The sequence below is a fragment of the Lissotriton helveticus genome, chromosome 12, assembly GCF_964261635.1.
Source record: "Lissotriton helveticus chromosome 12, aLisHel1.1, whole genome shotgun sequence".
Taxonomy (NCBI): domain Eukaryota; kingdom Metazoa; phylum Chordata; class Amphibia; order Caudata; family Salamandridae; genus Lissotriton; species Lissotriton helveticus.
Window position 1 is genome coordinate 307,459,293 of NC_136073.1, and position 26,631 is coordinate 307,485,923.

Genomic DNA, 26,631 nt, shown 5'->3' on the forward strand with positions numbered 1-26,631 from the left:
GACTTGGCTGACTGCAGCACTCACTGTCTCACTTACTTGCGAGGCCGCGAACCACGGTAATGGGTTTACCGCAGCGGCGAGGTCGGCCAGGCTGCCCGTCGGCCTTGCCTCCTCTGAGTCCAGCACTGGCTGCTGCAGCGTCACTCCCTCAGCAAGTCGCGGCGGGTGACCATCTTCATTTTAAATTTACTGCAGCCTCATGGCAGCGCAAGCAGTACTGTTATGATTTGCCACAACTGCTTTAACAGCCTCCCACACACTGCAACAGCCAGATGAAGCACTAGCAGGACATGACGCCCGGTCCTCGTGCGCCTAAAGTCTCTGACACACTGCAGTATCACACAATGGCAGATTGGCTGATTTTTCGTTAGTAGCCATTGGACACTACCTAGACGTGATTGTTGTGTCCTGAAGGTAGGGAAGGGTTGCCTTAGGGGTAACAGCTCGGGACCTACACTTCGGGGCATCTAAGTCTAACTAGGCCTAACACGTGGCCCTAGAAATAACTGAGACAGACTATGGGAATAACTTGGTGGCTCTCCGTGCGCACGTCTCTGAACTGCGTACGTGCGTGCGGGGCCTCTCTTTATTATCCAAGGTCACATGACCTCAACATTGCACGCCCCTGGCGCCAGGGGCGGACCATCCCCCAGAACATAACATTCCTCCTAAAACAAGAAAAAACAACAACAGCAACAATGTTGTGGGACAGTCTATTATGGAATTATTCATAGACCCCTTGTCCACTTCTCAATACTACTTCAAACGGGTAGAGCATATTACCAACACTGCACTTAGCATATTTGTTTTCTTATACATGAAACAGTCTTACGTGAAGTAATCGCGTAGCCGGCAGGAGGGCGTGGGGTTTCTTCTCAGTCTTTGTTGCACACCTCGCTGACTTGGAACTTCCGTATCTGGGACAGCATCGACCTCTGGCGCCTCCATGTCGGCCCCCTCCGGATCTGGCGTGCTTTCGAGGGCCCTAGCGCCATCCCCCGCTTCTTTGATCACTGCTCTCGAGGTGTTACTCTGGGTGACCTCGGGACTGGGCGTTAGCTCCCGACATGGTAAGTTCGTTGCAGTTTCAGCTTCAGCAGGCACCATTGGGGAATCGGATGTCGTCGGCTCCCCGTGAAAATGTTTGAAATGGGATACGTTCCTTGTTACTGTCTCTCGTCCTCGGACCACTGTGATGCGGGTGCCTTTCACACCAATTACTCGCCATGGTCCTTTTTCATAGTTCAGCCTGAACTTTCCGCTGGTCACCCTGTTGCGAAGAAGTACCACATCCCCTCTGTTGAAATGGGTCATCACTGCCCTTCTCTTCCGACTGATCTTGGCAAAAACGGCCTTTCTCTTATTAGCAACCATGTCTTCATTCACCCCTTCCGGTGACCACTGGGGATGGTGGGGAATGGAGTCAGTTATTACTCGGCCCATGAGTAGATGGGCTGGGGCTATCCCCGTGGTTGAGTGTGGGGTTTGCCGGTAGCTGCGAAGAAAAGTGAAGATGGCCATCTCCACGGACTGGCCTCTGTCATGGGCAATGCGAATAACTTTGTTCAGGGTTCTCATGAATCGTTCAGCTTCCCCGTTGGCTTGAGGCCAGCGGGGGGTGATGCGTCGGTGTCGAGTGCCAAGAGAGGACAGATAAGTGGCCAGGTCTTGTCCTTGAAATGGGGGCCCATTGTCGGTACGAAGCTCACGCATGACCCCGTGAGTAGCAACAATTTTTTCTATCTTTGGGATAACACTCTCAGCACTTGTACTGGACACTATCTCCACTTCAGGATATTTGGAATGGTCATCGATCATTACCAACGTGTATCTCCCATTCGGGAGACTGCCAAAATCCATGCTGACCCTCTCCCATGGCTGTTGGGGTTCCACTATAATCGGAGCTTCCCGAGGAGCCTCACCAGTGACTTGACACGCCGCACATGACCTCACCACATTCTCTACCATGTCGTCCATCAGGGGAAACCACACCTTTGTTCGTAATCGGGCCTTAGTTTTAACCATTCCCTGATGGCCTACATGTGCCAGCTGGATCAACTGGTCAGTTAAGGCCGTGGGTATTACTAGGCGATGCCCTCGTAACAGGCACCCCGCCTCATCTTCATTGAGCTCTTCCCGAACATGATGCAGGCTCTCCATGATCTTCTGAGCGTCTGGAGTAAGCACCTTCCATCCCTCTTTGGTCCGGTGCCAGTTCGCCGTGCGGAGAATGTCTTTGGCCCTCTGGAGACAGGCATCCTGTGACGTGGCCTTCACAATGTCATTTATGGAAAGGGGGCGAGGGCACGACCGCGCGACCACCCATTTGACATATGCCTCCGTCTCTTCGGCCTCATCCATTTCTTCTGGGGTAGCTGGCCTGGGATGTCGAGAGAGATAGTCCGCCGGGTTCTTGGCTCCTGGCTGATATTCAATGTTGCAGTTGTACTCCTGCAATTGGAGCAACCATTTTTCGATACGAGGCGGCGGCTTCGATGAGGTTCCTGAGAACAGGGCCAGCAGTGGTTTATGGTCAGTCACCACCATGAACGGCTTGCCATATATATACAGATGGAAGTGCCTGCACCCCCAATGAATGGCGATCGCTTCCTTCTCAATTTGCGAGTACCGCTGCTCCGTGTCTGTGGGGGATCTACTTGCAAACGCAACTGGTGTCCAATCTGTGTCATCCCTCTATTTTTGCATTAGGACAGCTCCCAATCCTGCAGGCCCAGCATCCACCGCTATGAGAGTGGTATTTCGAGGGTCAAAGAATGCAAGCGTGGTATTACTGGACAGAGAGTCTTTGATGTCTTGGAATGCCTTCTCCTGTTCCGGTCCCCAGTTCCATGGAGTGGAGTCCTTCGTGAGGTCACGGAGAGGAAGCGTGAGATTGGCCAGATCTTTGATGAACCTGCCACAATAATTAACCATGCCCAGGAAACTCCGGACTTCGGTGACTGTCGTGGGGGGTGGGGCATCTTTAATGTCCTTTACTTTGTCAGGGTCTGGGTTGACGCCATCTGCCGAGAAGATATATCCAAAAAATCCTATTTTGCTTCGTAGGAACTCGCATTTTTCTCTATGGAGCGTGAGTCCTGCATCTCTGAGCCTTCGAAACACCTGAGTTAGTCTGTGGTTGTGTTCGGTAATAGTGCGGGCGTGTATCATTATGTCATCACTGACATTTATCACTCCGGGTATCCCGGCAATCAATTCTTGGATGACGTTCTGGAATACCTCCGCTGCACTAGAAATTCCGAAGCTGAGTCGGGTGTACCTTCGAAGGCCAATGTGGGTGGAAAAAGTGGTAATGTTTCGCGACTCCATGTCCAACACCAGCTGGTGATATCCTGATCGTAGATCTAGCTTTGAGAACCAGCAGGCCCCTGCCATCTCTCCAATGAGATCATCAATGGTGGGGGTGATGTGACGCTCCCGTTTTATGGCTGCATTGGGGAGGCGCATGTCCACGCAGATCCTAACCGCCCCTGGCTGTTTCGGTTTCCGGGTGACTACGATGGGCGACACCCAGGGGGTGGGACCCGAGACTTTTTCAATGATGCCAGCTGCTTTCAGTTTGCGGAGTTCCTCTTCTACCAGCGGCCGAAGATGGAATGCGATGCGACGGTGTCGCAGAGCCACCGGCTGCACCGTGGGATCAATGTGTAAGTGGATCTCCCGGCCCTTGAATCGTCCAATGCCCTCGAAGAGGTCCGGGAATTCCATGAGAAGTTGTTGAACTGACTCCTCATGGACTCCGAAGGCAAACGTTACCACGCCGAGGTCTTCAGCTGCCCGGCAGCTCAATAGCATGCCTTGACCTTCTTCCGACACAAAGATGTTTGCTCTAATGGTCTTGTTCCCATGGCGGATCGCCGCTCGAAATTTCCCTCCAATCCTGAGCGGTGTGTCTTGTCCATACGCAAAGACGGTGATGGGAGTGGGGTTCAAAGCCGGAGGCGTGGCCATGGTTCTGTAGAGGGAGGCGCTCATGAGATTTATGGATGCACCCGTGTCCACTACCGCCATTATGTCTTGGTCCGCCACCTGGATAGAGCATTGAGGTAGCGGTCTGGTGCGACGGGCGGCAGTGCCGATCATATGTACCTTGTGCACCGACCGTTCTTCCTCCTCATCATCATCCATATCGCTGTGACTCTGTTCCCCTTCCGTTATGGCCTGAACGGCCGGGCGTGGCTTGCGGAATTTTTTTGATCGGCACACTTTTTCAAAGTGGTTTGTTTTGCCACATCCCGAGCACCGCTTCCCTCGTGCTGGGCAGTCTGTCATCGGGTGACGCGGGCCTCCGCAATAACCGCATGAATTCCCCGATGCCCCACCCAGGGGGGGCGGTCGTTTGTGCCACTTGGTGGGCGTTTGGACCTGAATCTTATTGACTGGTTCCACTTTGACCGTAGCTTGCAAGGCGGCTTCCATGTGCGCAGCCCTGGCCTTGGAAAGTTCCTTCGTGCGGCCGAGAGTTAAGATATCGGCCAGCGGCTTGCCAGACTCCTCCAGTATCCGTTCTCTCAATTTGGCCGAGGCACAGCCCTGTATGATTTGCCCTCGGATCTCTTCCGTAACATCTTGGAAGCCACACGTCAGCGCCAGCTTTTTGAGTCTGGTATGGTATGTGTCCAACGATTCCTCCGGCAGCTGACGCGCTTGTCGGAATACAAAACGTTCATAGTCTTGATTTGCCATAGGCTCGAAATGGGCATTGAGGGCATTTATCAACGTGTGATGCGTTCTGGGGGTCGCCTCTGTAAGGGTCCGAGCAATAGAGTGGATGACCTTGCCCCCTAGGTGTATCACCATGGCCCGTTTCTGTTCCTTGTGGACTTTCGTGGCCTCGAAGAATACTAGGAGTCTGTCCACCCACTCCTTCCATTTTGGGGCGAGCGTCGAGGGCGCACCCTCCACCACAAACGGTTCGATGGGCGGAATCGTGGCCATCGTCGATGAAGCGCAGGATCAGGCCACCGATGGGCCTCGGCAGCACCCGAGCCGGTGCGCGGAAGGACCAGACGTGGGTCGGTACGGAGCACCGGGCCGTCAGCACCCACTGGTATGGCGATCCGTGGCCGTGAAGAGAGCCCCGGGAACCCCGTGACGGCGCGTGCGACCGGCGCACTTCCCACGGGCGAGCAAGGCCAGCTGCAGGACGGGCACACGCCGCGTCCGCCAGATGCGAGAGATGAAGCAGGGCACCGCCCCGATCGTCGGGCCAGGCGGACCGAAGCGCGCTTCACGCACGAGCCAAGGGGCACAGTGCGGCGTTGGGTATGAAGCCACCGGGGAGAGAGTGCGCCGTCTGGGCAAGCACACCGATGCACACAGCAGGTAGGCGTCGGGCAGCACGGCTCACCTGCGAGTCTCCAGGGATCGAAGTCGTCCCTCCAGGCGCACTGCGTGGGGGTGGGCGACACCGCAAGGCACGAGCACCACGAGCCAAGGGACGGGCTCGCAGCCGCCCCACGGGGCAGAAAACAGGCACACCCACCAGGCGAGGATCCGGCAACCACCCTCGTCGCCAATTGTTGTGTCCTGAAGGTAGGGAAGGGTTGCCTTAGGGGTAACAGCTCGGGACCTACACTTCGGGGCATCTAAGTCTAACTAGGCCTAACACGTGGCCCTAGAAATAACAGAGACAGACTATGGGAATAACTTGGTGGCTCTCCGTGCGCACGTCTCTGAACTGCGTACGTGCATGCGGGGCCTCTCTTTATTATCCAAGGTCACATGACTTCAACATTGCAAGCCCCTGGCGCCAGGGGCGGACCATCCCCCAGAACATAAGTGATATCAGAGCCACGTTGTGGCGCAAATCCCTTTCTGTATAGACACATTGTAGCTGCCAGCTGCTACTAGCTCAGCCCCCCTAGCCTGTGGGGGCAGGACGTGCACTCCATGGCTCTCTCAAAGCCACTCCAGCTTTAGTTTAGCATAGTAGGCAGCGCTAACGGCTTGACAGCTCAGGCACTATGCCTTTAATACGTGACCGTGCATTTCAGTGCGGTGATGTGGAGCGCCTTATTGAAATGCGTTAGTCTAACGCTTGATGCGCAGTACTTGGCAGGACTGCAGCACCGATCATAACATTCAATTCACACCTGTTCCCTGGTAAGTGTAAATATTACCTATCTGCTGTGTAGTCGCATAATAAGTATACATATCATGGTGTTGCTTGTCAAGAAAAATCTGCGTTTGGTAATCTGCCAGCTAGATTGTATTTATGAAGTTACTCTTATTTTGGCCCCTAATCTACAAATATGAAAATCTGAGAGCCTGGTCAGCGGCTTACAGTAACTTCAATTTAAGAAAGGGGGGGTTGTTGTCTCCAATTTTACATATAACGGTTTTCAATACCTGGATAAGTGAAAACATGAGCTCTGTGACTTTATTGGAAACCACAGTAATCCTTGGATGTGGTGAAAGTCACAGCTTCCCAAGAATGCTTGCATGCTCAGACATTTACTCGAAATTAAATGCAGAAATGTAGTGTATGTTTCTGCTGACATAAGTGTATCATATTAGTGTTTTTGAACTAAATAACCTTTAACTTTTGTTTCTCCACGTGGATAGTTTTGTTCGTCATTGAGAAACCCCTCCCCCTGTGCCCCACCTATTTGGGCGGAGGCAGGGGCTGCCACCTTCAAGCCCCCTGAGATCCAGTTTACTCCAGAGTCCAGCCCTTGTGTGGGGTAAATTTACGGCCATTGTCCCGGTTGGAAATACCTGTAGGGGCGTTGTGAATGGGTTTTCACCACCCTTTGCTGGTGTAACTCCCACAGTCTGACCCTGTCCGATTTACTCGTTAAGCAACACAGTCATCATTTTAAGTGGGAGTAAATGCATTTATAGTTATAAAATCACATTTTATAAATCAGCACAGTAATCTTGCTCACAAAAATAAACGTGTTTGTACACGTAAATCGTGCACAATACTTTTTGCTGTGTTCGTTGTTATGATGTAAATTATGGCTCCTTGGACAGACTACAGTCCGCAACCTGACCAATCGGCATTGCCAACCAACCATGCCCTTATTCGGAATACCGTTAACTGTGCTAATCAATAACTGGGTCAATAGGTTCCTTATCAGATGGCAGCCAGATGGTGCTGTTGTAATCACTCTGCATTGGCCTGCCCTGTTAATCCGAGCTCCCCGCCTGGCCGGGGCCTCCGCACCTGGTCCCAGATGCCCGGGTCATCCGCCCAGGAAACATGACGGCCAGATGGCTACTCAGATAACCGGACAAGGGAGCTTTAGGGTGGCGAGCTCTGCAGCACAAGAACCCCCAACCACAGATACTTAAGTCGGGAATGGTGGCCCGGGGCTTGGATGTTTCATTTGACAAATACTGTGCTTTCTTCTCGAATTTTACTAATTACATGCATTGTTAGTAAAAGGCAATGGGTACACAGGCCATTGCAGGGTTCGTTCCGTTTTTTCTATATAAACGTTGGTCATGTCTGCGTGTGGTTACTAAACGTGGCGAAATGTATATAAATATATATATATAAAATTATTTTTACACATTATTTGACCAGAACTGGGAAATAGGAAAGCGAATTGTGGCAGATGTGTTTGCCAATAACGTACATGACTAAAATACACAGGAAGAATAATAATTTGTAATATTTATTTATTATTAGTTTGTTACTACTTTAGAGTTCCCTGGTGGGGCGTCGTTTATATGGACCAATGAAGTCGTTATCAGACACAGAAGGCGCCGTGGGTCATATTACCCATGCTTCCACTGATGCAAACCAAAAAATAACCAATCAAATACGCATCACATTTGGCTTAGTTAGGTAGCAAATATAATAATATGGTATGAAGAAGAAACGGATTGCGAGGTCATTGATAAAAACGTGGCACACTTATTCCTTTTAAATCATGTTACAAGCTTAATAACGTTTTTGATAAAGAATTCCCGACCCACGGCTAACGTTTCTTAAAAAAGAAAACGTGATTTCCATTACTTTTATTTCTTACATAAAAAAATTAACAGAATTTGATTTTCTTTCTAAAGAAAGCCCAATCAATCATATTTGAAAATGCAAGAACATTTATTTGGTTCGTGCTTTTTTTTTCTTTTTTAATTTACAAAAACTATAAATACTGACTAGACACTTTGCACTTTATTGACAGGGACACACATTCACGTCCTACTACATTCGCGTTGTTTAGTTCCCTATTTCACAAGGAATAATGATGGAGAAAAAATGATTTACCAACTTTTTGTTGCTCCACTTGAAAACTTTGCATTATATCAGATGTTTTCAATAATGTAGAATTGGGTCTGATAAATACAATGATGGCTGTAATTTTACTAACTATGAAGTTGGCCTGCATTTAAATTACTATTGCATTTTAAAAAACAAAATTAATCCTGGAAGATCTATTTCTAAGTGTGGAAGGGGGATGGATGTTGGTGAAATCTGGTTGGCAGTTGGGAGCTGAAAGGAAGATGGGAAAGGAGGGAGAAAACAAATCATTTACATTATAAAACAATAGAAAATGCAAGAATAATACATTTTTAAAAAGCCAGGAAGATGAAGCTGTAGACAGTGGTACTACTCCCCCTGTCGGTTTAATGTGTATAAAAGCGGGATCCAGCCTCTAAAGCACTATTTTCGAGTCCCATGTTCAATTTTATCAAAGGTGTGCATGGTACTCAAAGAGCGCTTGTGCAATTAGGGCCGGTGTCTGCATGACAGTCAGTCCCTACAGTGAGAGAACATCACCTGAAGTCTGTGCTTTCTGCTGGAGGAGCCAAGGGTCTTCTGGACGTTTCGTGAATCCCACCTGTCTGTTGAGACAGGGAAATAGTGGGCCTGGTCATGCAGGAGGAGAATTGGTCCAGGAGGAGAAGACTAGCATAACCCCAATTTGACGAGCACCCAAGAAAACCTGATTTGCCCAGGATGCGAAGCCTGGAGTGATCTGTATGATGGAGTCTGCAATTCATGCTGCACCATTTTCCTCGTCAGCTGCATAAGACTTTTCAAAACAAGTATCACCTTTTGGCCAGCATTTTTTTGCAGGCTTATGTAACTGCTGCTGCTGACGTTAGATGTGATCTTTCTCTCCAAAAATGGGAAATCCTGATTGGGCTTAAGGCCCCAACTTTCAGAAGGACACTACCAAAAGGGATTCGGCCTGGAGGCAACAGCTTCCACAACATAACACCTGTCTGCAGCTCGCCTAGAGGGTCGTCACTGAAGATGGGTGCAGCTGCTCAGATCTGCCTCAACAACCACCCTGTGAACTTCGTCCTAAGGAAGGCTGTCCCTAGGGCCCCTGCAGTAGACCGGAGCTGATGTGAGGGTGGGGGCCCAGGCTGCATCCGATGCAGAGATAGAACTTCTGTAATATCAGGAGGTAAAATTCAGGTCTTAAGTCTACACTGGGAAAATGAGACACACCACAAGCAGACAGGTCTGCCCCGCATGCTATGACTTTATGCTGAACGGTGAAAGAGGCATTGCATTCAGCTGCTCATTTGATCTGTGAGAATATTTGAGCCATCTGCACCTGTGCCTAATCCTACCTAAATCTGTAATATGTTAGAAACTGTAGATATGGGATCTTGACCACAGTGGAATAAAGACGGATACCTGGAATGGTGAGGGTAGCACCTCACTTAGTCTGCAACCCTGCATGTTGTGTAATTTAAATTTACTTATGTTGTGTTTATTTAGGCTGTGTAATTGTATATATGTAGTGCTAACTTCCTCTTCCGAAGCGCTGAAGCACTTTTCAGCGTGTAGCGCGCGTCTCTGGAATCCAAAGTGGATTTTTATATGGAATTTTAGTTGTTAATTCGAGCAGTGGACATGTGAAGCTGTTAGTTGGATTGAACAGGATAAAGGAGGGATTGATGAAGGAAGAGTCTAGAAAGTGTTATTTGGGAGATCATCTTAGTAAAAAGGTTTAGGATGAATCAAAGGAGGGATAGAGGAAGGCAGAGTTTAGACAGTGTTATTTTGGAGACCATAGTAGTAAAATGAGGTTTGGGATGAGTCAAAGGAGAGATGGAGGAGGGAAGAGACTGGAAAGGGTTATTAGGGAGATTCATAGTGGTAGAATTAGGTTTTGTAATAGTTAAAGAGTGGACGTAGGGGATATAACGAAAAAGTTATTGGATGAGACATAGAGTAGTGAATTGGAGAGAGTTGAAGGATTTTTTCATTTATTTATTTTTGTCTACAGTAGGAATAGAGTAAATTATATATAGATACATAACTACATAGAAATGTATACATGTATATGTACAATAATAAAGAGATAATAAGTTGTTTTGTATAAAATCCCATATATACATGCATAGATAAAGTGAGAAACTCTGACTTTCAAGTGTTGCAGTGCATAAAGCTTTTTTTTTAAAGTGTATTTTTCTTTTATATTTCTTTTATATGTTCCCAATGTTTCAATAGTGAAGAACTTCTAGATACACTTGTTAGGTTCATATTAACATATTGTGATAGATATACAAAAATAAAACCGAGACCCATAAGCATATAAAATCAAATAATTTATATGTTCACTATGGAGTGACCTATATACGTGTTATGGTTAAAATATATATATTTTATGCTTAAGTAATATATACATTTGTTAAGCTGACCTATAAGAATATCTATATATTTTTAAACCATAAGTAACATATATATTTATACAAAGAAATGACAAATTTAACTGTGTGTGTGTGTGTGTGTGTGTGTGTGTGTGTATATGTGTATATGTGTGTATATATATATATATATACATATATATATATATATATACATATATACACATCATACATGTTTACATTCACAGGCATATGCCTACATTTGTGTTTTGGGCATGTGATCATGTAGGAAAGAGCCAACTCCTGTAGTGTTTTGAAGATAAGATAGTTATCAGTGAGTTCCATAGTTTGGCTGCTTGAACAGAGAAAGATCTACCACCCATATTTTTTTTCTTGTATGCTGGGGATTTGAGGCGAGATGCCAATGTGGAACAGATGTTCCTTTGTTGTATGTATTTGGTGATTTTGTTCCTGATGAAAGTGGTCGTGTGACTAAAGTACTTTCTATTTACCTAAAAGATTAACACTAACCATTGTTATTGTACCTGTTGTTTGACTGTTGAGTTATCAGCTCTTTTCCCTCACGCTAGCTCCCTGAAAAGCCTGTGGCTGTTCACTCTCGCTACCCTGAGAGTAAAGCGTGGAAAGAGTTGCAAATGGCCTAGTTTACAAAGCCATAGTGCAACAGATTTCAGGACACCACTGGCAAATAACCTCAACCATGACGTTTGGGGACCAGTGGCCCTGGACAGGAATGGAACAGAGTCAGGCAACTTGATTCCACAAACCGTTTAATTGAGGATGATGATATAGGTGTGAATGTTTATTAGTCAAGTTATGTTGCATTATGTTCAAACAATGTATAAATTGCATGGCTGTCTACAACAGGGTTTCCCAGCGCTGAAAAGAAAACTTGAATACTCCTGACCGGCAAAATGCACAGGAAAACATAAAAAAATCCAGGTCTTAAACTCTTTGTGAAAGATTCCTTCAGAAGGGCTTAAACGCAAATGTAGGCGAAGGCTGTTCCATAGTTTAGGGACCAACAACCGAAAAGAGCAGACTCCCTGTTTAATTAAATTGAGCCTGGCATATTAATGCCAGCCTTGAGATTGGAAGAGCGTAGGTTTCTAGATGAATAATATGGCTGTGTAAGGTGCCGTAGATGGCAGGGACCTGACTTTGTCATGGCTTAATACGTGCATCAGAGGGCTTTGAAATGTGTGCAGTTCTATAAGGGTAGCCAATGCAGATCTCTGAGTTAGGATGAGGCTAAGTTATACTTGGGAATGTGGCCCAGAAGTTTAGCAGTCACATTCGGAATTCTTTGGAATCTCTGCAACAAAGTTTTTGTAGTTCCCAAATATGGCACAGTGTGGTAGTCTAGGCAAGAAGTTACTGAGCACACATTAAGTGATGGGAATAGTGGTTGCAATAAATCTAATCACTTAGAATAGAATTCCAAAGCATCTTTCTTTTGCCTATCTTCCCATCTCAGTTTGGACCCCGCCACATGCAAATAAGTCTTGACCCTGCTCCAGTAGGAATAGTCCAGCCCGTACTGCCAGGCAGGATCCTCACTGAACTGGACACAAGCAATCCAAAACAGTTTTGCCCAGATTGTGACTTTTCAGTTGGATGTGGGTTGTTTCCAGTGGCCCAGTGAGCATGCACCCCCTGTTTTGGCAAACCCATTGCCACTTAGGGTGAAACATTAAGCAGACAAAAATGCGATGGGTGGAATATAACTTACAATATATAAAAGATAAATTAAAAGAATACAAGTAGAAAAAATTAACCATGCTGCGGTCTAAACACGACAGGCATATGCTTGCAGTAATGAAACTAAACATAGCAGCAGGTGGCCATCTTGCTGAGGTATTGTTAATAGTCTATTGTTTTAAAGTCCAAGCATGGCCGTCACATTTAGAACCAGCGTATTAGCGATCTTGAAATGTTAAAACAATAATGCACTATGGACACAGCATTCCATATTGGTTTCATAGTTTAGCAGAAGTGGCAGTGTGGGATGCGGTGCGCTCCTGATGAAGAGCGTCATGCAAGTGACCCGTTAACACTACCTGGAGAACTGTAATGGCCTCTTAAACATTAAAATGAAAAGAGAAGCAAGGAAAAGAAAGGGTAACTATAATAAAATAATGATTGAAAACTAAAGCACTGGCCAACCGGCCCATACACTGAAGCTTACTCATTTTCAGTGGATGTACACGTGATCATAAAATGCTGTAATTCCCAGGGCAACAGAACCAATAACTGATATGGACTTAACCATTATCCCATGCAGTACGTTGTCATGAGTGGAAGTTGAGTGTATATGACACTCGGACAGACCAATCGCAGAACAGAGCTAACACAAAGGCCCTCTAAGTAGCTATAGGGATATTCCTATATATATATATATATATATATATATATATATATATATATATATATATATATATATATATATATATATATATATATATAGGTGGATATATATAGGTGGATGTATATAGGTCGATGTATTTTTAATGATTCTGGCAGACAGCTAAGAAGAGATTCTAGCAATAATTATTACAGTGTAGATCTTCTAGGGTTTGTCAGAGGATGGAACCAACACCGAAATCCTTCCCTACAAACGTAGTCTGTGTCACTTCCTGTTACAAAATCCCTATCTATTGGCTTTAATAAATGCCTGTTGACATTAACATATGAATTTCACAGTCTATATGTCAGGCCTATTGTATTTATCATAACCATTGGAAATTAGCAGATTAGATCCATGGCATTAGAAATATTTTTTCCTAATGATCCAGTTAATCCTCTAACAAGACCCAAAATGTGAAGGGAATAGCATTTCAAAATAGGTCAGAGTGCTGAGTTATATTTAACAAAACAAAAAAAAAAGACGCGATTTGGCTCATTTGCCTCACTTTCCACTTTAAGATATGTCGCTTCTTCATCCCGGAAGCACCAGAGTGGGCTTCCGCTATTTTCCACGCCTTACTGCTTCTAGGTGGGTGTGAATCCAATGTTAGAACCATTGGACGCGGTCTTGCAAAGACAATTCTTACATCTGCACGGCCTCTTGCCACAGGTCAGAATCTGGCATCCTTACACAGGTATGTCTGTGTTGTCTTTGTAGTTCATACTTGCTGTGAAGCTGGTGAATGACCTTTAACCCCACCCTATCGTCTGCTGACTTTCATTTATTTTTATGTGTTTAATTGCACAGCCGATTCCATATCAGATTATTTTATAATCAGCTGGAAATAGCTGTGCGATTGTGGTGTAGAAAAACGATTACAAAAGTGCTGCAGCATTTTAAAGTGTGATAAAGTGAATTTATCATGGAGCTCGAAGCCCATCACCCCTCTTTTTTTTATCTTGCAGTATTCTGGGTTTCAACAAACAGCAGAAAAGTGTTTTGTGTGTGGACATCTCATTATGGAAATGGTAAGACGCAAAACCTTTATTACCGATTCATATGGTTGCCGTTTAATGTTTCTCATGTTTTCTCAGACACAGCAGCTCTCGAGCTTAAAAGAAGTTCTCAGGAAGATTAAGCTATCAAGTAACTCCCCAATCACAGCCTTACAGACTTAACATAGTTTTCAACCAGTTGATAAAAGTGTGCACTTACAAGAAAAATGCTTGCACTTTTGTTTTCGAGTGAAAATAACACCAGGACTTTGGAGAATGCCACTTCGTCCAAGTTTCAGGTCACACATGCTTTGCAGTGTGTTTAAATTACAGATATTAGAAGCTAAAACTGACTCTAAAAGAAAAAAAAATGGCTTACCTAACACCTGTGTGAACCGTGGCTGTGTTAACTATGGTTGATGGCTCATATGTGGACTTGGGTGTAGGAATACTCAAGCAGCATGTTGTGGAGCAATTCTTTTAAAAAATAGTATGCACCCAGAATGGCAGGTAATGGAGAAAATAAAAAATACTGTGTATGCATTTAGTTCACCTGCAATTTTAGGGCCTTGTATTTGTTCTTTAGGGACAACAACAGCACATTCTTTATATAAAGTGAAATATACATTTTATATCTTGAAACTTATAGATTCGCATGAGGTACTTTGTTATGTCATTAAGAAGATTCTTTCACAATTGTACCTTTTTGTTACATTTAAATGATAGGCATCAGCCATAGGTTTTTTTTTTTGTCCTCATTTGCCCCTCCTCACCCTTTTCTCTTACGATGGCACCCTAGGGTGGTTTCATCTCATATAATAGGAAATTCTGTTCTCTTGGGAGGGAGTACACTCCCTTAAACTGACCTACGAGAGAGATATTTCCACCGAGATTTCAGAGAGACTTAATCATAGGACTTTCTTCCACCCTTGCCTTCACCAATTTCCCGTAACCTTCACCCATAGCAATTTAGAAAAGGAGTCCAGAATCTATATCTCTTCTTATGCTGGCCGACCATATCCAGCTTAGCTACAGCCCTCATAGCTCTTATCCAAGACAGATCTGACGGAGAATCAGCAGAGACCCAAAGCTTGCAAATTTCCCTCCGGGCCAACAGTATAGCATAGAACACCAATTTTACTTTATCATTGATGCTCTTACCTTGTAGATCTGCTCTTCCTGTGATAACAAGTTCAGGGCTTACCTCGATATGTTGGGCCAGTGCAGTTGACAAGCATTTACTCACATCACCCCAGAAAACTTTTATCGCTGGGCATGTAACGAACATATGCATATCATCCTCATTTGAGCTGCTGCATTTAGGGCATCTCACAATTCCTCCATCTTTGAATTTCGCCAATTTTTTGGGAGACCAATACGCCCTGTGGAGAGTAAACAAGTGGTTCCTTCTTAAATTCGCAGGTTTTACCACCTTGTATAGAATCAACATAGTTACTTGCCATCAATGTTCCCTCTAATTTGTTTCCTCTATGTGCGGCAGTGTAAGGTCTCTGTGCGCTGCAGCCAATGCTATGTGCGCCAAGAACCAGACCGCGCATGTGGGTGCAGCGACAAATATCAGTGCAAAAATCACTCCAAACATTTTGCTTAAAAAGTTAAAATACAGTTCATTTCCGCACATGATGGGTTTTAAGGCAGGTTTGTAATTCACATTCACACACCATGAATTGGTTACACAAGCAAGCTCACTTTGGCTTTAGCAAAAGCACAAGGCTCCAATGGTGGTACAAAGATAAGATTTCACTTAAGATTCTCAACTAGAGGTCTGTTCATAGGGTGGGGAAATGTTGGGAGCCTATATAGCATAGCATAACTGGGGAAACATGCAGGGGGGCACATGTTATGCGCCCCTGTGTCCATGCACCCCTAGTTCCTGCAGGGCATGAACTGTTGACACAGCAACCTCGAATCAACTCTTTGAATGCTCCGAGAACCCTTTTAAATTCAATTTGGAAAATTCTCTTTCCAATAGAGGAAGATTAGGTGTCTCTCCCTCCTCCAGAGCACCAAATGATACATGGACATTTAAGAAACGGACACTTATGAATGTATTCTACCTGTACTGAGTGAACTGCGTGTGCCTACATACAGCCACCTTCCTTTACCCCATTGTAGCACTTAGCTAGGGTAGCAATGTTGATTAGTTCAAGGCCTATTTAGAAGAGATGGTGTGGACTAGAAATACCAATTTTCTTGCACGCAACAACAATACTCAAATAAAATGTCCAGTTAGTGCCTTTTCTTTTAAAAGGGAAAAGTACATTTATTTCACAACCATACACAACTATTAAATGATGAATATATACATCAGGTTGATGAAAATAACTGTGGTGACATTCGCACATCACATTTCAACCTTTGTGGGTACTGAACCACATAATCACAATCATCTCCACTTGTATCAGTTATAATATCACATTATAAGGTAGAATCATTATATATAAAGCAGGATGACTGGTATGATCAGGTTATTACCTTTACCACATTAATAACAGAAACCATGTAATACTGTGTAAAGGCCATACATTAAAAGGGATGTCAATAGGTAGAAGGCAGGCCTACAGGTTTGTCACGATGTCACAATTTAACCATGTTTATAAATAGCATTATATTGTGATTTACCCTTGTATCATAATTTAAACCAATGGAATTAATAAACATTTTGAAATGTGTTTTTAAAATGTATAGGCATTGCACTGTTCATTATTAATGCCGTCAATAAAGAAATGCAATTCAGAGCAACCATTTTGTGTGGAGGGGTCTTTGTTCCTTTGGCTGGGTAGCAGGGTAAATTACTTGCCCCAGTTGGTTGGGGGGGGGGTACAAAGGCTTGGAATCTGATGGGGAGCAGAGTATGATAAAGTGTCATCTGTGCACGTCTGAGCCTGGAAAGAAGGAAAAGAGCGCCCTTTGAAGCCAAACTAGTGTCACACAGACAGCAAATGTTTCAGTGAGTTAAATATGCGCTGCTGACATCTGATGGTAATGCTCATGACATGTTTAAATGCCAACGAGACCAATTCAGCCTTCCATCCCTCCCATATCAGCAAATTGAGAAACTTTAAATTGAGTAAGAGTAAGCCCTGCCACTTACAGGTCTTGGAAAACACAAATGTGTGAAATTAAGCACTATATAAGAAACCAAGTTATTATTTTAATGCTTCTTGACAACTTAATATAATGTAGCTCTCTTTCAGCATATTTTGAGCCGCTTGGAGCTTTCTCATTTGAAATTTTCAGACAGATCAAGCAGCATTGGCAGTTAGGTGGTTCAAAACGTGTAATCATTGATAGATTTTAGCACTGTGCGCTACACCTCCTTTGAAAGATCAGTTGACAATTTGAATTACATCAAGGCCCAATGTAACTAAGTGGCAGTTTACTATAAAGACAGGTCATTAAGTTAGTGGAAAAGAGAAGTGACTGTGGTGGTTTACCCCCTTTTATCAAGAGAACAATAAGTTCAGATAACTTTATTTACAATCTGCTAATGACTAGCAGGTGCTTTATGTCCCATGAGCAGCTACAGCATTCAGCAACCAACTGGAATATGATGTTCTGCTATTTTCTGTAATTTGGTGATATTCCTTCACCCAGGGTATCGAATATCTATTGGGGTGAATGAAGGGTTCTGAGACCTGGAGGAGGTGCTCGTTATGAGCTGGGCCAGGCTGCAGGCATCTGATACATCTCCGCCCTTTACAGCCTCCGCAATGTCAAGGGGAATATGAGGAAAAACACAATTATGAGGGTGAAAGGCTTTACAGGGATCATGAGACCGTGGGAAACATCACTATGGTCGTGGGGTGTTTGGGATTATCTGCTTTAGGGGTTCACTTTGCAATGGAGTGCACTGCAATCATAAGGGTATGGAACCACACATCCACGTGAGAGCATTGGATAAGTACACATAAGGTTGCACCACAACCCTGGTAGCAAAGAACAGAACTGTTATGATAGTCAGGTGGCAGCACAAGGATCCCCAGGATGGGAGGCAGCGCCAGGATCAGGGGCTGCATGATGGTCATTGATCTTAGAGAAATCGCAGCGGTTATGGCTTCAGGGGCAGATTACATCTCTGGGTTCGTGGGGGCAGCACTGGGTTCAGAAGGATAGCAGTGAGGTCATGGGGCAGCACGCCGTCCCTTCTGGTAGAGGGCGTGGAAGGGTTTGTGTGGACACTGCTGAGAGCATGAGGGCAGGACTGTCCTCCCGCGCCCGGAGGCCCCCTCTGGGTACATGGAACAGCAGTAAGATCCTGAGATGGGGCGAGAGGGCTGAGTATATGCAAGGGCTCCAAGACCGTGGCTGCAGAGGGCAATCATTACACCACGGGTCCGAGGACACAGCACCCCAGGGGTGAGCTGTGGGTGATAGGTTGAGTTACAAAGTTGATGAGACGGTGCCAGACGCTCACTCTCCCATCCATCTGCCAGTGACGAGGGGACTGGCAGGGAAGACGATCCCAAATCAGGTCCGGTGTGTCTCCCAGACCCCGTTCCCTTGGGACTCGCCTGCCCCCTTATTTACACAGATTGATCTGTTTGTGTAAGGGAAACTCCCCGCCCACTGCGAGCTCAGGGATGGCATCTGGGGCGAGAGCAGAGCGAGGCGAGGGCAGGGGTTGTCTGGGTCAGTTTGTAAGTGCCAGTCCCAGGCTGCAGATTGAACTGCTGCTTTTCAGTCTCCGATCATTGCTGAGTGAAAGAGTCCATACCTCGGCTGCTGGGGAAGCTGAAGCTGCTCTGGGTGTCGGAGTCATACACTTCCGACCCATCCTGGTCTCTGGGCTGTTGCTGGGGCTGCAGACCATTTCAAGACGAAACACTGCTGCATAACTGTGATTTCTTCGATAGGGCACATCTGCATGGCAGTTGAGTGCCTTTGTTAAAGTAATCATGTTAATTGCAGCGCTTGGCGGGCGCAGAGCCATGATTACTTTAACAAAGGAACTTAATCGGACCTTTTTTGCGCCGCACGCATTTTGAAAGTCGTGGCGCCACGGTCCTCAGGTGACTGTGCGCGCTTTATATTTTACAGTGCGCGCTCCAGGAGATATGGGTGCGCGCGAGCGCACCCGCGCATGTTAGAGGGAACAGTGCTTGCCATTGGTCTTTTGTGGCGATCCTCGGCAAGCACTCTCCCCACAGGCTCTCCGGCAATGTAAACTCTCCATCCTCCATTTCGACTATTGCCCAGTACCACATCGCCACCTCTTTTTTAAACGGAACCTGCGATGCCAGTTTCTCTTCAAACTCGTTATATTGCCCAATTAAATGTTCTTTTCCAACTGTCCAGCTTTGTATCTGAAGATATTTAAATTTCGCAAAAATAGAGCCCCACTCTTGTTCGCAATATCTCCATGGCAATAAACTGCGATCTGAAAACAGGTCTCCCCATTTCTGAGGTCCCTCTGATTTTCATGTTCTTGCCAACGCATCCTCAGCCCAACTCGGGGCACCTGGTGATTCCCATATCGGTGCTCTTACACTAAAATATGGTATTTTTGTGGCCCTCCTAATTCTATACCAGACCATCGCCAGATCTTTCAAAACTTTAAATCTTACTTTTTTTAAAGTACTTTCGGTCGGAAAATTTATACATAAACCCGTTCTGACTTATATTCTCAGCTCTCAACAATGCAGACAAAAGTTCACCAATAACCGAGTTCCCTGGTGTGCCAACAGCATTCTACAATTTTTAAGCAGAAAAGCCCAAGAGTATATCTGGACATCCGGCGCGGCCAAGCCTCCTTTCAAAAGTCTTCTCCTGATTTTTTTCCAAGATAGGCGCGATCCCTTAGATGCACAAATAAACGACCCAATTTCACTCTGCAGTCTCGAAAAACCCTCTTTCTCAAACATAAGAGGAAGCACATCAAATAAAAAAGTTATGTTAGGTAGCTCCATCATTTTTACCAAACTTACACGCCCGTACATTGTTAAAGGCAGGTGGGCCCAACCCTTCATATCAGAGGAAATTTCCTTCCTAACTTTAGCAAAGTTTACTTTAGTTAGATCCCTTATGTCTTGAGTAATTTGAACCCCTAAATATCTTATTTCTTTTTTGCAAACAGTATCTTCTGTTGCCAAGTTCCAGGACATAATTTCTGTTTTATCTACGTTTAACTGATATCCTGAAACTTTGCCGAATTTCCTCGTTATAGAGTCTATGGAGTCCAAGGTTTGATGTAAATTTGATGATAAAACAACTATGTCGTCTGCATACAGCCCAATCTTTCTGGCCCATCCCTGAAACTCAAAGGGGGAAATCACATCTGCCTCTCTAATTCTGCAAGCTAACGGTTCAATATATAAATCAAAGAGGAGAGGGGATAAAGGGCATCCCTGCCTAGTACCTCTCATTACCTATATTGGCTCAGTTAATACCCCATTTACTAGAACTCTCGAGATAGGTGATTGGTATATTTGAGTCAAAACCATACCATAGTTAACCCCCAACCGTAAGTGTGTTATTAAGGCCTTTAGAAACTCCCAGTTGACACGATCGAACGCTTTAGCGGCGTCGAGAGCAACTACCGCCAATGGGAGATTGTGTGTGACAGCGACATCAATGCTAGCTATTAGAGAGAAGGTTAGCTCTTTTAAATATCTACCCTTGATAAACCCTTTCTGGTCTTCATGAATAACATAGGGAATTACTGTACCAAGCCTATCTGCCATAATTTTAGCAAACAACTTATAGTCGCTGTTTAACAGCGATATAGGCCTGTAAGAGTCCATGTTTTTGGGTGATTTCCCTGGTTTCGGAATAACTATAATGTTCGCCTCATTCCATGATGTGGGAAGAGCCGCGTTCCCTACAAAAATCTCATTGAAGAGCCTTGTTATTAATGGTGCCAGACTCCCGCCCAATTCCTTATAGACCTCAACAGGAAGCCCATCCGGACCTGGTGCTTTCCCTTTCTTGGCCTGCTTAATAACCTCCTCTACTTCAACCTGTCTGATCTCCTGATTCAATAACTCTTGCAGCTCTTCTGTCAATGGGTCTAGCACTTTTATCCACTTTTCTACCTCATACTTGTCTGGGACTAGATCTTCTCTATAAACCTCCTCAAAATAGCTATGAAAGGCGTCAACAATATCTTTAGTGTCTGTTACTAAACGGCCTGACTCTCTCTCTTTCACTTCTTTAATCGTGTTTCTGATCCGGTCTTTCCTTGCTTTCCAAGCTAATAATTTACTCGAACCTTCTCCATACTCAAAGTGTGCCAAATTAACGGCCTCCCATCTTTCTTTCACCCTGTTATTAACAACTGTGGCTATATCCTCTTTCAATTGTTCCAGTTCTTGAACAGTCTTTTCCTTCATCAAGATATTCTCCGTGTTTACCAATACTGCCTCCTTCTGCCTGATTTCCTTCTCTAAAAGCTCTACTGTATTATAATACGCTCTTCTTCTCCTAGCACCCATTGCTCCCAACCTACCCCGCAGAAATGCCTTTGCCGCCTCCCATACAATATCTATCCTTGCTGAACCCACATTTGCTCAACAAATACGTCGACTTCCTGCCTGAGGATATCCATAGCCTCATGATCATACAAAACAGTACGATCAAGCCTCCAGACTGAACCCAAATCAACAGTTCCTATCTTGAGTTCCAAAATAACCGCTGAGTGGTCTGATAGATGGACGCCTACGTGTATGATCTGTTTCGCTCTATCTTTAAGTCTCAGGTCTATTAAAAAGTAGTCAATTCGAGATCTATGGTTGTATTTTTTATTATAGTACGTGTATCCTAATGTCAGCCCCGACCTCTGTCTCCATACATCGTAAAGACCGAACTGATCTAGCAATCCCTTGACTCTCGATGACATTTTACTGTTAGGTCAGACAACAGTAGGGCTTTGGCTATCTAATTTTTTATCAAGCACCGTGTTAAAATCGCCAGCAAGAATAAACAAGCCTGTAAGACTCATCATATCCTTAATTAACTCATCAAGGGGGCCCACATCATCTTGATTAGGACCGTAATAGCCTATAACATTATACATAAGACCGTTTATCCTCAAATTCACGATCAACCACCTACCTTTAACATCTGCTACCTTACCGACAACAACACAATCTAACCCTCGCCTTACCAATACTGCAATACCTTTAGTTACCGCCACTTGTGGTGTATAAAAAACATGTTTTAACCATCTTTGTGGTCCAAGAAATTTCTTACCCTCCTCCTCTGTTAAATGGGTCTCCTGCAAAATCATATTATGCACCGAGAGATCTCTCAAATATTTCATAATCCTGTCCCTTCTGGATTTAATCCGTAGACCATTTACATTCCAAGACATCCAAGTTACCACCATTGCACTACCCTCCACCATCCCAGAGCCTCCCACTTCTTTCCATCACCCAGGTGAAAAGATGGCTTATGAGAACATTTTTATGTTTTCCCGCCCTCCCCCCCTGTCCCTCCGGACCCAACCCATCCCCCTTCCCTACACTCCTGCCCTTTCTCCCCCTCCCTCCTCCTTGGAAAAGCCCACCAGCTTCCTTAGGCCCAACCTAGGCCCTTCGAGTGCCTAATGGATAGTCGTGGTCGTGTCTATCTCTACATAACAATTTTAACATAAAAAGACCTATACAAAACTAACACTTTTTTTCCCCCAAAACTTTATATCAGTCTAATCTATCTTTTCCTACTAGGCTTTTAAAGTACCCCACTCTGACACTGCTCCAAGAAACCATCTACATCTTCTACAAATCTAAAAGTATACATTTTATTCTTCCACATAACTTTTAAAAAGGCTGGGAATTTCAGTTGTACAGTGGCCCCCAAGCTTTTTAGTGCTTCCATTCTTTTGCCAAGCTCCCACTGTCTATTTGCGGTAACCACAGAAAGATCTGACCTGACCTATACCCTCGTGCCCTCCACCATTATTGGACCTTTCTTAAGAGCTACGGCAAGGATCTTTTCTTTTAAACTGTAAGTTAAGAAATTTATCAGAATCCTCCTAGGTTTTGGGCGATTTGGATTCACCCTGAAGGGGTCTCGATGTATCCTTTGAATATCCAGAGAAATCTCCTCTTCTGTTTCCTCTATCTGCAGTTCTGTTTTTAGTAAATGAACTATATAGCCTTTTATATTGTCCCCTTCTTTCCCCTCCGGAAGCTTCAAAATTTTTAGATTATTCCTACGCTGCATATTTTCTAATTTTTCTAAGCGCTCCTCATACATTCTTTCCTTATGTCTGACCTCCTCTAAATCTCTGCTGTGTTCCTCAACCTTACCCTGAATTTCCTTAATCTCTTCCTCAAGTGCTTCTGTGCGGGTATTCAACGCCTCAAACTTTGCCTCCAACAGTCCACATGCCTCCCTGATCCCCTCTTGATTTGCCTTTGACTCCTCGAAGCCTCTATGCACATCTAAGTCCAACTTTTTTAATAAGGCTATAACCGCACCATCAGAATTCGCAGCTCCCAAGAGGACTTCCTCACTCTCTACACTGCCCCTTGTTTTTCAACTCCACTTAGCGCCACTGACAAAATAGGGGCGCCGTCTTCTCCTCTACTCCCAGGCGCAGCCCTGGGACCCGGGCCTGGATCCCCCTGGCTCGCTACCTCTTGATTTTCTTCTTCCATCTCTAAAACTTTATATCTATTAGGGCTCTCGTGATCTGCCCAGTCCATCCAACTGTTTTCTAGCCCGGGCACCTTTACCCCAGTAATTGTGTCCTCAGCCTGTGTTTCTTCCCCGATTTCCTGCTCTTTTATTAAACCAACAGAGATTCCTGGTAGAGCGCTATCCAGGACACCACCATTTGAGAGTACTAGAGTCTTTGGAAGGGGCTTAAAATAATAATTCAGCGAGGGATTGACAACTATTTTTTTTTCCAGTATGCCTGTCCTATTGCCTTGTCTCATATATTTTTTTGTATTGTCCAGACTTACTTCTTTATTCTTTCCGAACCCCTTTTGTACAGTAAATTGTTCCTCCTCAGCCGCCTTTACAACACTTCTCAAGGCATACCCTGTACTTTTTTTTTATGTATCTCCCTCTTAATGCGTGCAATTTCTTTTTTCTTATCACTTGCACTTTTTAAAAGGTTTTTTAATCGAGCTCCTTCCTCCCTGGCTTCAGCGCCCTTGCTAATCACACTTCCCGGAGGAATTTGACATGTTTGCTGGCTGGGGGTCTGTCCTACCTCACTGCTTTTCTCCTTTGCACTCCCAGCACCTCTTCCAACCGCCCCGCCTGCACTGAATTGAATTCGGGCGGCGGCTCGTCTTCCTCTGCCTCGCTCTACTGCCGCTCTGCTCCAGAGCTCCCCTCCGTGTCTCCGATCCTCTGGCGGCTCCACAGGAGGCTCCTCCTCCACCGCCCTCTGCCCGAAATCCTGCACTACGTCCTCTGCCGCCATACACATCCACCGCCGCCGCCGCAATATTTCCAGGAACACGGGAGCCCCAAAAAATAGGTAAATGAACACTTTAGGATTTTACCACAATACTTTTTAAACCTATCGCCGCAAACTATAGGTCGGTCTGCATACTACACGCCACCACTCCCTTAGGCACTCGCGACCGGCTTACTAGCTGGCCGCCATGTTTTCCCCATCTCCCTGAAAATAATGACGTTTTGTTGATTAGACGCCCGCATCAGCCATAGGTTTGTCTGACACGAATCACCTTGGAGGTCAGATGTGTGAGTGATGTAAAAAAATAAATAAATGAATGGATGGATGCTGAATCAGCGCAGCAGGTTGTATGTGAAACAGCTGAAAAAATGTATTTCCAGTGTGTTGGCTTTTCATATGACTTTTTGTGCCTGTGACAGATAAAAGTCCCTTTAAAGTGTACGTCAGATGTTTGCATTTTTCTCTGCCAATAGTCATACACAATATGTGATGTTGGCCTTGTAGATCAAGAGGACATTAAAATAAAGGCGAGTGGCACTCTGGCTGTTAATTGATTTTCTGAAACTACCAAACAGCACCAACCTCCTGGCTTCAAAGCTGGGTACGATGGTGTGCCTGAAGGTTGTAATATCATGCGAGTTAGCAATGTCAGAACCCTTTGGACCGCTGATGGACTCCGTAGAACTGTGACATAAGCGTTGAAGTGTAGTGAAGTGAATACAGTTTTAGCATGTTGAATTTGCGGTTACATGCAGAAGAATAAAGACGTGTTGTACGGTACCAAGCTTTGGGTGTGGCATAGTCTTTAGAAGGTACCCAGGCTGGGGAAAACACTACAACCGGCGATGTGATAGGGAATAAATAACCCGAAGAGAGACTGTTCTCTCCCAGAGAGTTTGGCGTGGTCCAAAACTGCTTGTGTGTGACACGTGTGCTTCACTCGAAGTGCTGAATCAATGCTTGGTGTATATGGAGTCAAAGCGCAACTCCAGCCTGTGTCAAGCATTTAAATTTAATGAAGGCTACACTGAGAAGTCATCACATTGTTGGCCACGAACCTGCTGGGAAAGCCACAAAGAGAGGTACCGCACTACTACGTAACCTAAAGCTATACACCATACGGAGTGATAAAGCTGAAGGCTTATGCAACCAGGTTTTGTATGAGCAGCAAATAGAGACAGCCAACTGCAATACAACACTGCGAACAGAAACGCCATGAGCCAAAGATCAACCAGGTGTCAGGCAGTTAAAATAGACTCTTACAAGCAAACCAATTCAAATATAAGAAACAGTCAAGTGCTTCGGGTTGTTTTTACGGAACTGTCCACACGTTAAGCGAGTCACCATCGAAGCTGCTGGTTGGTGGCTCAGAACAACTCCAGCTGTGTCCAGAAAAGTGAAAGGCTCCCACAGAGATCAAGGCTAGGTTGAATCCAGTGGCACAGTGAACCCGGGACCCATGTCTGGGCATACCCAGCACGCTAGGGGTTTGAATAGCCTGAATTTTTGTCATGACTTCAATTTGTGGACAAATATTGTGCACCCCCTACCCGGGAGGTCTTGGAGACTAAAGGGTTACAGATCCTGCAGATCTTTTGATTCGCTTTAATGTCTCAGCTGGGATGAAGGGCCCACTAGTATCACTTTTTTCTCCTTTTACCTGCTTACTGCTCCAAGGGACCCCCAAAGCCTGCAGCTTTCAGCCCTGCCTCTAAGACAGTGCTTTCCAAACTATGTGTCGCAACACGCCTATGTGTCGCTTGCCATGTGTGGGTGTATCGCATGTGTGTCCATTTTATTGTATTATTTAAAAATACGACGACAATCTATTTATTATGTTGAACGGTACTGCTCATGTTAGTGACGCAGTACCTGTTCTGAGGAAGAGTAAGAGCATCGCATAACTGCGCCTCGTGGTGTATGGGGGTGCGGGCGCAATCAGCTGTTAGCTGCCGCACGCACAGGGCAAGTCGCTGAGAGGGAGTAGGGATGTGGCTGCGCTGCTGCTGTAGAGATCTGTGGCCTAGACTGTAGGAGAGTCGGCCACGAGAGCGTGAGCTGTGGAGAAGACCCCCTAGGAGAGCCCTGTGGGGCACCGGAGCTGCAACGAACCGCCGGCCTGACTTTTATAGAATGGCAGCTGGTTTAATGCTGTGCAGGTGGTGGGCCTGAACAGTGGAGAAACAGGGGTGCTGCAGCCTAGCACATTCAGCACGTGATCGACC

The 26,631-nt window shown here is 45.2% G+C and overlaps 1 protein-coding gene across 2 annotated transcripts in view; it reads left to right on the forward strand.

Annotated features, from left to right (window-relative positions):
• Positions 1 to 26,631, forward strand: part of WTIP (WT1 interacting protein) — a 333,161-nt gene that overhangs the window by 234,237 nt on the left and 72,293 nt on the right. For both annotated transcript variants that reach the window (XM_078670590.1, XM_078670591.1), the window contains one exon: positions 13,978 to 14,040. In XM_078670590.1, coding sequence (XP_078526716.1) covers positions 13,978 to 14,040 — 63 coding nt within the window. The remainder of the gene's footprint in view (positions 1 to 13,977; positions 14,041 to 26,631) is intronic.